At 46.8% G+C, this 13,596-nt stretch overlaps 1 protein-coding gene across 1 annotated transcript in view; it reads right to left on the minus strand.

The window, feature by feature from the left end:
• Positions 1 to 13,596, minus strand: part of LOC110528697 (fibulin-2) — a 127,683-nt gene that overhangs the window by 13,680 nt on the left and 100,407 nt on the right. The window contains exons 8-9 of the mRNA XM_036984360.1: positions 3,906 to 4,043; positions 3,253 to 3,396 (exon numbers count right to left, since the gene is read on the minus strand). Of these exons, the coding sequence (XP_036840255.1) occupies positions 3,253 to 3,396; positions 3,906 to 4,043 (282 nt within the window). The remainder of the gene's footprint in view (positions 1 to 3,252; positions 3,397 to 3,905; positions 4,044 to 13,596) is intronic.

A 13,596-nucleotide genomic window follows, 5' to 3' on the forward strand; every position in this document is an offset into this window, starting at 1 on the left:
ACTTCCACCGGAGTCGGTCCTTGTTCGAGCGGCGTTCGGCGGTCGACGTCACCGGCCTTCTAGCCATCACCGATCCACTTTTCATTTTCCATTTGTTTTGTCATTGTTTCTTTACACACCTGGTTTCAATTCCCCCATTACATGTTCATTATTTAACCCTCTGTTTTCCCCCATGTTTGTTTTACTGTATCTGATGTCTGGTATTATTGTTACCTGGTTTTGTTTACGCCGTTTATTTTGTGGTACCGGTATTTTGCCAGCAACATAGTATTGTGTTTATACTGGTGTTTTCTTGAATGAAATACCTTGTCCACGCATCTCAGCTCTCCTGTGCCTGACTCCTTTCCAAAGTTACCCACAGCCTTCACACACACACACACACACACACACACACACACACACACACACACACACACACACACACACACACACACACACTATAAATTCACATGGATTTAATCATGTAGATATGTTGTAGTGGTGGAGTAGGGGCCTGAGGGCACACAGTGTGTTGTGAAAATCTGTGAATGTATTGTAATGTTTTCAAATTGTATAAATTGGCTTAATGTTGCTGGACCCCAGGAAGAGTAGCTGCTGCTTTGGCAGGAACTAATAGGGATCCATAATAAATACAAATACATAATCATTGATGATTTTTGCCTCAAGAAAGTGCAGAATAGGAATATTTTGATTCAAATATTGAAATGTTTACACACTTAGTAACATTTAAGATGCTATGGCAGAAGTGCATTTGAGTAAATGAATGTTTAACTATGCAACATAGTTTATCCATTTCTTCCAGATAGACTGGTGTCCAGATAGACTGGTGTCCAGACAGACTGGGGTCCAGAAAGACTGGGGTCCAGAAAGACTGGTGTCCAGATACACTGGGGTCCAGAAAGACTGGGGTCCAGAAAGACTGGTGTCCAGATACACTGGTGTCCAGGCAGACTGGTGTCCAGACAGACTGGTGTTCAGATTGACTGCGGTCCAGACAGACTGGTGTCCATGCAGATGCTGAACATGCCCAGTCTGTAGAGGGAACCAGAGTTAATCACAGTATAGGTTTTATCTGACTATTTTGAGACACATAGCTGCAGCCATAGCATATAGGCTGATGTTTATATTGTATAGCCAAAGATAATTGTATAATAGTGTGAGGACTGGACTCATTACCAGGCAGTAGAGCCAAAGCTCAGTGTCATATTTTATTATTTTCTACATTTCATATTTTCTACAATTTCTTATTTATGTTCATGTTAATATTCACTTATCTTAAGATTTTATAGAAAATATTATATTCAATAAATGTTGTTTGTTTATACCTGATTCTGTTCTGTATAGGTCTACTTATTCTTAGACAGACAGATGGAGCAAACTGTTTTAAAAGGAGGGAGGATTGCAGTGGGAGCACTGGGATGTCAGGCGTCTCTGTTGGGCAATGGCAAATGTTTTACATGGCTCGTGGGTGAGGTAGGAGGGCCCCTTAGCAGAGGGCCCCAGGGAGGTCAGGACTGGCTCTGATACATTTAACTATACTCTAAAAATAAAAAGGCAAACTCATCAAAACTCTTTACTAGACTCGTTCATTACAGCTGCAGTGCTGGATGTAGTGTGAGTGGAAGTAGGAAGAAGGCAGTTTATGGCTTATAAAAGTGTTGAACAGTGTTGACAGTATTGAATAACTACTTTAACATAAACTTACTCATAAAAACAGCAGCTCCTTGCTGTATCTGTTGAATATCTCATCATGGCTTTAAAAATGTCTCTCACAGTATCTCACAGTATCAACTTTGCTGTGCGTCCGATGCTTCTTTTACAGTCTATGGGTCAAGGAAACTGTACAGACACAGTGATCTGAGATATCTAATTGGCCAGCTGTAGGCCTGTAGGTGTACTTGATTGGCTCTCTGGGCCTGCCGGGTAGGCAGAATTCTACCTTCAGACACATGAAATGATTCAAAATGGGAACACTTTTTCTTCCCGGTGCCAGGGCTGCTGAATCAAGTGCACCTCCCACAAAAGGGTTGTTGAATCAAGTGCACCTCCCACAACAGGGCTGCTGAATCAAGTGCACCTCCCACAACAGGGCTGCTGAATCAAGTGCACCTCCCACAACAGGGCGGTTGAATCAAGTGCACCTCCCACAACAGGGCTGCTGAATCAAGTGCACCTCCCACCAACAGGGTTGTTGAATCAAGTGCACCTCCCACAACAGGGCTGCTGAATCAAGTGCACCTCCCACCAACAGGGCTGCTGAATCAAGTGCACCTCCCACAACAGGGCTGCTGAATCAAGTGCACCTCCCACCAACAGGGTTGTTGAATCAAGTGCACCTCCCACAACAGGGCTGCTGAATCAAGTGCACCTCCCACCAACAGGGTTGTTGAATCAAGTGCACCTCCCACAACAGGGCTGCTGAATCAAGTGCACCTCCCACAACAGGGCTGCTGAATCAAGTGCACCTCCCACAACAGGGCTGCTGAATCAAGTGCACCTCCCACCAACAGGGCTGCTGAATCAAGTGCACCTCCCACAACAGGGCTGCTGAATCAAGTGCACCTCCCACCAACAGGGTTGTTGAATCAAGTGCACCTCCCACAACAGGGCTGCTGAATCAAGTGCACCTCCCACCAACAGGGTTGTTGAATCAAGTGCACCTCCCACAACAGGGCTGCTGAATCAAGTGCACCTCCCACCAACAGGGTTGTTGAATCAAGTGAACCTCCCACAACAGGGCGGTTGAATCAAGTGCACCTCCCACCAACAGGGCTGTTGAATAAAAGTGCACCTACCGCCAACAGCACCAGGGCTGTTGAATCAAGTGCACCTACCGCCAACAGCACCAGGGCTGTTGAATCAAGTGCACCTACAGCCAACAGCACCAGGGCTGATGAATCAAGTGCACCTACCGCCAACAGCACCAGGGCTGATGAATCAAGTGCACCTACCGCCAACAGCACCAGGGCTGTTGAATCAAGTGCACCTACCGCCAACAGCACCAGGGCTGATGAATCAAGTGCACCTACCGCCAACAGCACCAGGGCTGATGAATCAAGTGCACCTACCGCCAACAGCACCAGGGCTGTTGAATCAAGTGCACCTACAGCCAACAGCACGAAACAAATAGCAAAAATAGGCTTTATTGTTTTTTACAGACATTTTTGGTGATCGACTAGATCGACCGGTTGGTGACACCACGTAACCAATCACACATCACCACACCACACAACTCACCATACCATAACTTACCGATGCAGCGTGTTCCATCAGGGCTGGAGTGGTATCCCTGACTACACATGATAACTTTCCTCTGACAGGTATAGGAGCCCACAGTGTTGATACAGTGAAAACCAGCACTGCACGGATCAGATAGACTACTGCACTCATTCATATCTGGAGGGAGATGGAGAGAGAGGAGGGGGAGAGCGAGAGAGGGTGGGGAGAGCGAGAGAGGGTGGGGAGAGAGAGGGAGGGTGGGGAGAGAATGAGAGGGAGGGTGGGGAGAGAGAGGGGGAGGGGTGGGGAGAGAGAGAGAGGGTGGGGATAGAGGGGGAGAGACAGGCAGGGTGGGGAGAGATGGGTAGGGTGGGGAGAGACAGGGGAGGGAGGGAGGGAGGGAGGGAGGGAGGGAGGGAGGGAGGGAGGGAGGGAGGGAGGGAGGGAGGGAGGGAGGGAGGGAGGGTTCAATCCAACAGACACAATGTAGTTCACTGTATGTCCACTTGGAGTCATTAGTGGTCTCTCTCACCGATTCAGTTTCCACGTACCCTGAGTGAATCCAGTGAGACATCTCTGTTGCACCTAACCACACATCTAGAATCAAATCCCCAAGCACCAACACATAATCTCAACCATTAGGAGAATAGCAGGCTTCTGACCCTGAATCAGATGTGATGGCTTACCAATGCAGTTTCCATGTGAGTCCTGGGTGAAGCCGGTGAGACATCTCTGTTTAGGGTTACACAGGAAGGAGCCCTCCGTGTTCTCACACGCAAACCTTTGACCACAGTTGTGGCTGCGCACCATACACTCATCAATATCTGGAGGAGAGAAGACACCATACACTCATCAATATCTGGAGGAGAGAAGACACCATACACTCATCAATATCTGGAGGAGAGGAGACACCATACACTCATCAATATCTGGAGGAGAGAAGACACCATACACTCATCAATATCTGGAGGAGAGAAGACACCATACACTAATCAATATCTGGAGGAGAGGAGACACCATACACTCATCAATATCTGGAGGAGAGGAGACACCATACACTCATCAATATCTGGAGGAGAGAAGACACCATACACTCATCAATATATGGAGGAGAGGAGACACCATACACTCATCAATATCTGGAGGAGAGGAGACACCATACACTCATCAATATCTGGAGGAGAGAAGACACCATACACTCATCAATATATGGAGGAGAGGAGACACCATACACTCATCAATATCTGGAGGAGAGGAGACACCATACACTCATCAATATCTGGAGGAGAGAAGACACCATACACTCATCAATATCTGGAGGAGAGAAGACACCATACACTCATCAATATCTGGAGGAGAGGAGACACCATACACTCATCAATATCTGGAGGAGAGAAGACACCATACACTCATCAATATATGGAGGAGAGAAGACACCATACACTCATCAATATCTGGAGGAGAGAAGACACCATACACTCAACAATATCTGGAGGAGAGGGGACACCATACACTCATCAATATCTGGAGGAGAGGAGACAAGATCATTTAGGGCTGAATCCCCGTTTCAAATTAAGTTTCCAAATGACATCAATGCATGACTAAGTGAAAATTGCAAGTGGAAGTTAGGATTTTCCCCTTAGTTAATTCAGCAGCATGTAACCCTTCTGAGGAGACATGGCTGCCTTAAAATGTCACAGCAGCCAAGGTCCAATGCAGCCATTTGTATCTCCAGATCAAATAATTTCTGGATATCAATTAAGTACCTTCCTGTGAGCAATTTCTCAAACAATGATTTTGCTAGGAGGGGAAAACTAGCTGTTCTGGCAGAGAGGTTTGGAACTCTTTCTTATTGGTCTATTTACTAATTCAACATCTGATGTCACCAGGCAGGCCAAAACTCCATCCCACCAAAAAAAACTGAAATTTCTGGCGGTCTTTTCAATCAGCTCTTACACTAAAAGGGCATTATCATCATTTTCACAATTTCACAGTATAATTTCAACTTCAGTGTGGAAATATACACTCGGTTGTCAGTTTATTAGGTACACTACTCCTATAGACAGTGAGTCACGTGGCCGTGGCTTGCTATATAAAGCAGTCAGACATGCATCGAGGCATTCAGTTACTGTTCCATGGTTGACGGTTCTAGTGTCTCAGAAATGTCCGGCCTCCTGGGATTTTTACGTCTCGGGTTTACAGAGAAATGAGCAACAAAAAACATCCAGTCAGCGGCCTGTGGGAGAAAACAGCTCGTAGATGAGAGAGGTCAAAGAGAAGATTGGCAAGAATCATGCAAGCTAACAGGCGGGCCACAAAAAGGCAAATAACGCCTCAGAACAACAGCGGTGTGCAGAACGGCATCTTGGAACGCACAACTCTTCTGTCCTTGTCATGGATGTGTTATTGCAGCAGACAACCACACAGGGTTCCACTCCTAAACCACACAGGGTTCCACTCCTAAACCACACCGGGTTCCACTCCTCAACCACACAGGGTTCCACTCCTCAACCACACAGGGTTCCACTCCTCAACCACACAGGGTTCCACTCTTCAACCACACAGGGTTCCACTCCTCAACCACACAGGGTTCCACTCCTCAACCACACAGGGTTCCACTCCTAAACCACACAGGGTTCCACTCCTAAACCACACAGGGTTCCACTCCTAAACCACACAGGGTTCCACTCCTAAACCACACAAGATTCCACTCCTAAACCACACCGGGTTCCACTCTTCAACCACACCGGGTTCCACTCCTCAACCACACCGAGTTCCACTCCTACACCACACCGGGTTCCACTCCTAAACCACACAGGGTTCCACTCCTAAACCACACCGGGTTCCACTCCTAAACCACACCGGGTTCCACTCCTAAACCACACAGGGTTCCACTCCTAAACCACACAAGGTTCCACTCCTCAACCACACAGGGTTCCACTCCTCAACCACACAGGGTTCCACTCCTCAACCACACCGGGTTCCACTCCTCAACCACACCGGGTTCCACTCCTAAACCACACCGGGTTCCCCTCCTAAACCACACCGGGTTCCACTCCTCAACCACACCGGGTTCCACTCCTAAACCACACCGGGTTCCACTCCTAAACCACACCGGGTTCCACTCCTAAACCACACCGGATTCCACTCCTAAACCACACCGGGTTCCACTCCTGCACCACACATGATTCCACTCCTGCACCACACATGGTTCCACTCCTGCACCACACATGGTTCCACTCCTGCACCACACAAGGTTCCACTCCTGCACCACACAGGGTTCCACTCCTCAACCACACCGGGTTCCACTCCTCAACCACACCGGGTTCCACTCCTAAACCACACCGGGTTCCACTCCTCAACCACACCGGGTTCCACTCCTCAACCACACCGGGTTCCACTCCTCAACCACACCGGGTTCCACTCCTCAACCACACAGGGTTCCACTCCTCAACCACACAGGGTTCCACTCCTCAACCACACAGGGTTCCACTCCTCAACCACACAGGGTTCCACTCCTCAACCACACCGGGTTCCACTCCTCAACCACACCGGGTTCCACTCCTCAACCACACCGGGTTCCACTCCTCAACCACACCGAGTTCTATCAGCTAGAAGAAGCAGCTCCACCAACACTTGATAATTGAGGAGTGGAAAAACATTGCCTGGTCCAGAGGCAAAGGGGGGTCCGGTCCTAGATGGGTCTACCTAATAAACTGTCCACTGAGTGTACACAATACAGAACTAAGCAGACATTTACAGAGAAATGACACAATAACAGAACTTGTCTGGGATTCTCTAGTGCTACACATCAAATGGTACATTATATAAGCTATACTCAACAGGAATAAGACATGTTATGCTTTGATGAAGTGATAATGCCCTGGAAGACTGTGTTTGGACGATATAATGGCACGGGGTGTTGTTAGGCCCGAAACGAAGTCGAACGTGCCGATGCATCCTCCAAACACTGTCTTCAAGGGCGCTGTCACTATTATACCACGGGATACCAACATATTCTAATAATGATTGACGTATTTTAATTCAAAACGTTATTTTGATGAAGTTACTCATACTATTTCCTCCTTCCACAATACATATACTAGATATATACTATACCTAATAAACTGACCACTGAGAGTATATAGATAAGACTGGAAAATAACATTTGACTGCCCTTAAAGGACTGAGTTCCAGTACCCAGCTTAGAAATCATGTAACCATTCAGAGCAGTCAATTTGTATCTTTTGAAAAAGCTCCTTTATACTTTATATAATATATTAAATGTTGTATAACTTTGATTAACATAAGTTCCACTTCACAAGTGATTCATTTTGGACTTTGTGAGTGTATGATGATGTTTGACTAGGTGGGGTGTTCATTAGCATTAGCAGCATGTACAGGGTTGTGTCATTGGGTCTGATGGGATGCATCCCTGAGAACATAATGGGGGGGCTTTTTGTGGCAATCATCGGAGCTAATAGGGAGGCAGTCGGGCTGTTACGGTGACCGTATACAGTGCCTTGCGAAAGTATTCGGCCCCCTTGAACTTTGCGACCTTTTGCCACATTTCAGGCTTCAAACATAAAGATATAAAACTGTATTTTTTTTGTGAAGAATCAACAACAAGTGGGACACAATCATGAAGTGGAACGACGTTTATTGGATATTTCAAACTTTTTTAACAAATCAAAAACTGAAAAATTGGGCGTGCAAAATTATTCAGCCCCCTTAAGTTAATACTTTGTAGCGCCACCTTTTGCTGTGATTACAGCTGTAAGTCGCTTGGGGTATGTCTCTATCAGTTTTGCACATCGAGAGACTGAAATTTTTTCCCATTCCTCCTTGCAAAACAGCTCGAGCTCACTGAGGTTGGATGGAGAGCATTTGTGAACAGCCGTTTTCAGTTCTTTCCACAGATTCTCGATTGGATTCAGGTCTGGACTTTGACTTGGCCATTCTAACACCTGGATATGTTTATTTTTGAACCATTCCATTGTAGATTTTACTTTATGTTTTGGATCATTGTCTTGTTGGAAGACAAATCTCCGTCCCAGTCTCAGGTCTTTTGCAGACTCCATCAGGTTTTCTTCCAGAATGGTCCTGTATTTGGCTCCATCCATCTTCCCATCAATTTTAACCATCTTCCCTGTCCCTGCTGAAGAAAAGCAGGCCCAAACCATGATGCTGCCACCACCATGTTTGGCAGTGGGGATGGTGTGTTCAGGGTGATGAGCTGTGTTGCTTTTACGCCAAACATAACGTTTTGCATTGTTGCCAAAAAGGTCCATTTTGGTTTCATCTGACCAGAGCACCTTCTTCCACATGTTTGGTGTGTCTCGCAGGTGGCTTGTGGCAAACTTTAAACAACACTTTTTATGGATATCTTTAAGAAATGGCTTTCTTCTTGCCACTCTTCCATAAAGGCCAGATTTGTGCAATATACGACTGATTGTTGTCCTATGGAAAGAGTCTCCCACCTCAGCTGTAGATCTCTGCAGTTCATCCAGAGTGATCATGGGCCTCTTGGCTGCATCTCTGATCAGTCTTCTCCTTGTATGAGCTGAAAGTTTAGAGGGACGGCCAGGTCTTGGTAGATTTGCAGTGGTCTGATACTCCTTCCATTTCAATATTATCGCTTGCACAGTGCTCCTTGGGATGTTTAAAGCTTGGGAAATCTTTTTGTATCCAAATCCGGCTTTAAACTTCTTCACAACAGTATCTCGGACCTGGCTGGTGTGTTCCTTGTTCTTCATGATGCTCTCTGCGCTTTTAACGGACCTCTGAGACTATCACAGTGCAGGTGCATTTATACGGAGACTTGATTACACACAGGTGGATTGTATTTATCATCATTAGTCATTTAGGTCAACATTGGATCATTCAGAGATCCTCACTGAACTTCTGGAGAGAGTTTGCTGCACTGAAAGTAAAGGGGCTGAATAATTTTGCACGCCCAATTTTTCAGTTTTTGATTTGTTAAAAAAGTTTGAAATATCCAATAAATGTCGTTCCACTTCATGATTGTGTCCCACTTGTTGTTGATTCTTCACAAAAAAATACAGTTTTATATCTTTATGTTTGAAGCCTGAAATGTGGCAAAAGGTCGCAAAGTTCAAGGGGGCCGAATACTTTCGCAAGGCACTGTAACTGCAACACCAGCGGTCACGAGTCATGAAGGCAGTCAAATTCCACGTGACTATTTAGTCACAGTAATTAGTCTTCTCCAAGCTCTGATGCTGCTGATGGTCATTAGTAGCCTACCAAACTTGTTACCTGCCTGTTACTCAGCACTCTATTGTCCCTCTAACCACTCTGACATCAATGCCAATGTAATAGATTCTTCAAAGTAGCCACCCTTTGCCTTGATGACACCTTCATGAGGTAGTCACATGGAATGCATTTCAATTAAAAGGTGTGCCTTGTTTAAAGTTCATTTGTGGAATTTATTTTCTCCTTAATGCGTTTGAGCCAATCAGTTGTGTTGTGACAAGGTAGGGGTGGTATACAGAAGAGCCGTATTTGGCAAAAGACCAAGTCCATATTATGGCAAGGACCACTCAAATAAGCAAAGAGAAACAACAGTCCATCATTACTTTAAGACATGAAGGTCAGTCAATGCAGAACACGCCAATAACCTTGAAAGTTTCTTTAAGTGCAGTCGCAAAAACAATCAAGCGCTATGATGAAACTGGGTCTCATGAGGAACCCAGCAGGAAAGGAAGACCCAGAGTTACCTCTGCTGCAGAGGATAAGTTCATTAGAGTTACCAGCCTCAGAAATTTGCAGCCAAAATAACTGCTTCACAAAGTTTAAGTAACAGACACATCTCAACATCAACTGTTCAGAGGAGACTGTGTGAATCATGCCTTCGTGGTTGAATTGCTGCAAAGAAGCCACTACTAAAGGACACCAATAAGAAGAAGAGACTTGCATGGGGCAAGAAACATGATGAATGGACATTAGATTGGTGGAAATATGTCCTCTGGTCTGATGAGTGCAAATTTCAGAATTTTGGTTCCAACCGCCATGTCTTTGGGAGACGCAGGTGAACGGTTGATCTCCTCATGTGTGGTTCCCACTGTGAAGCATGGAGGAGGAGGTGTGATGGTGTGGGGATGCTTAACTGGTGACACTGTCTGTGATTTATTTAGAATTCAAGGCACACTTAACCAGCATGGCTACCACAGCATTCTGCAGCGATATGCCATCCCACCTGGTTTGCACTTACTGGGACTATCATTTGTTTTTCAACAGGACAATGACCGAACACAGCTCCAGCCTGTGCAAGGGCTATTTGACCAAGAAGGAGATTGATGGAGTGCTGCATCAGATGTCCTGGCCTCCACAATCACCCAACCTCAACCCAACCTTCTGCACAGATACCAGCCCTGTTCTTAGCCTGGATAATACTCGCCAGTCTACCAGTATCGGACTGTCTCTCCACAACAACGCCGGATTCCTGCCGTAATCCCTGGACCACTACTTCTGATCTTCACAGCTAGCTCAAAGCTAGCTTGCACTCACCGTGGCATCTTGTATCGAAGCTATCTCTGAGGCCCACCTCCCGGCCTACTCAGCTGTTCACCCGAACCCCACTCATACACGGCTAGAGTCCAAAACTCCACCGGATCCTTGCTGTAAACTCTGGACCTTGGCACCGGTTCACCGCTGCTACCGATTGGCTATAGTGGCTAACGCCACTTCCACGAAGCTAGCACCAGTTAGCCGTGAGCCAGGCGCATCTCCCGGCTAGCAAACTAAATTCTACAATACCTCTTTCGCCATCTGGCTTGGATTCTCTGTCGACACGGCGCCCCGCCGCACCACCACGACTGGTCTGCCGACGAATACTCCATCCGCTGTGCCTTCATCCGACCTCCGTCGGAGCAGACGCTACTAACTTTAAACGTTGTGTCGCCCGAGTGCTAGCGTAGTGGCGGCTCCCCTGTTCCATCTACTGCTGCCCTCTGGACACTATGATCACTTGGCTACATAGCTGATGCCTGCTGGACACTGTCATCACTTGGCTACATAGCTGATGCCTGCTGGACACTGTCATCACTTGGCTACATAGCTGATGCCTGCTGGACTGTCCATTAATCACGGTACTCCATTCTGTTTATTTATTTTTTATTTGTCGGCCCCAGCCGCGAACTCAGGCTCTGTGTGTAGTTAATCCGACCCTCTGTGCCTAGTCATCGCCATTTTACCTGCTGTTGTTTTGTTTGCTGATTAGCTGTTGTTGTCTCACCTGTTGTTTTAGCAAGCTCTCCCAATCAAGACCTGCGATTACTTTATGCCTCGCTGTATGTCTCTCTCAAATGTCAATATGCCTTGTATACTGTTATTCAGGTTAGTTATCATTGTTTTAGTTTACAATGGAGCCTCTAGTTCCACTCTTCATACCCCTGATACCTCCTTTGTCCCACCTCCCACACATGCAGTGACCTCACCCATTACAACCAGCATGTCCAGAGATACAACCTCTCTTATCATCACCCAGTGCCTGGGTTTACCTCCGCTGTACCCGCACCTGCACCATACCCCTGTATGCGCATTATTCCCTAAATATATTCTATCATGCACAGAAATCTGCACAGATCTGCACAGAAATCTGCCTCTGTCCCCAACGCTCTAGGCAACCAGTTTTGATAGCCTTTAGCCGCACCCTCATACTACTCCTCCTCTGTTCCGCGGGTGAAGTGGAGGTAAACCCAGGCCCTGCATGTCCCCAGGCACCCTCATTTGTTGACTTCTGTGATCGAAAAAGCCTTGGTTTCATGAATGTCAACATCAGAAGCCTCCTCCCTAAGTTTGTTTTACTCACTGCTTTAGCACACTCTGCCAACCCTGATGTCTGTGCTGTGTCTGAATCCTGGCTCAGGAAGGCCACCAAAAATTCTGAGATTTCCATACCCAACTATAACATTTCCCATCAAGATTGAACTGCCAAAGGGGGCGGAGTTGCAGTCTACTGCAGAGATAGCCTGCAAAGTAATGTCATACTTTCCAGGTCCATACCCAAACAGTTCGAACTACTAATTTTAAAAATGACTCTCTCCAGAAATAAGTCTCTCACTGTTGCTGCCTGCTACCGACCCCCCTCAGCTCCCAGCTGTGCCCTGGACACCATTTGTGAAATAATCGCCCCCCATCTAGCTTCAGAGTTTGTTCTGTTAGGTGACCTAAACTGGGATATGCTTAACACCCCGGCAGTCCAACAATCTAAGCTAGATGCTGCCTCCAACCGCCTCCAACAGCTCCGCCTCCAACCCGCAGCTACTCGCCCAAGCCTCCCCAGCTTCTCCTTTACCCAAATCCAGATAGCAGATGTTCTGAAAGAGCTGCAAAACCTGGACCCGTACAAATCAGCTGGTCTTGACAATCTGGACCATCTATTTCTGAAACTATCCGCCGCCATTGTCGCAACCCCTATTACCAGCCTGTTCAACCTCTCTTTCATATCGTCTGAGATCCCCAAGGATTGGAAAGCTGCCGCAGTCATCCCCCTCTTCAAAGGGGGAGACACCCTGGACCCAAACTGTTACAGATTTATATCCATCCTGCCCTGCCTATCTAAGGTCTTCAAAAGGCTAGTCAACAAACAGATCACTGACCATCTCGAATCCCACCGTACCTTCTCCGCTGTGCAATCTGGTTTCCGAGCCGGTCACGGGTGCACCTCAGCCACGCTCAAGGTACTAAACGATATCATAACCGCCATCAATAAAAGACAGTACTGTGCAGCCGTCTTCATCGACCTGGCCAAGGCTTTCGACTCTGTCAATCACCATATTCTTATCGGCAGACTCAGTAGCCTCGGTTTTTCTAATGACTGTCTTGCCTGGTTCACCAACTACTTTGCAGACAAAGTTCAGTGTGTCAAATGATGACTCCTTGCTGTCCCCAGTCCACCTGGCTGTGCTGCTGCTCCAGTTTCAACTGTTCTGCCTTATTATTATTCGACCATGCTGGTCATTTATGAACATTTGAACATCTTGGCCATGTTCTGTTATAATCTCCACCCGGCACAGCCAGAAGAGGACTGGCCACCCCACATAGCCTGGTTCCTCTCTAGGTTTCTTCCTAGGTTTTGGCCTTTCTAGGGAGTTTTTCCTAGCCACCGTGCTTCTACACCTGCATTGCTTGCTGTTTGGGGTTTTAGGCTGGGTTTATGTACAGCACTTTGAGATATCAGCTGATGTACGAAGGGCTATATAAATAAATTTGATTTGATTTGATTTGAAATCGGAGGGCATGTTGTCCGGTCCTCTGGCAGTCTCTATGGGGGTGCCACAGGGTTCAATTCTCGGGCCAACTCTTTTCTCTGTATATATCAATGATGTTGCTCTTGCTGCGGGCCATTCGCTGATC

Source organism: Oncorhynchus mykiss, chromosome 7 (assembly GCF_013265735.2).
Source record: "Oncorhynchus mykiss isolate Arlee chromosome 7, USDA_OmykA_1.1, whole genome shotgun sequence".
NCBI lineage: Eukaryota > Metazoa > Chordata > Actinopteri > Salmoniformes > Salmonidae > Oncorhynchus > Oncorhynchus mykiss.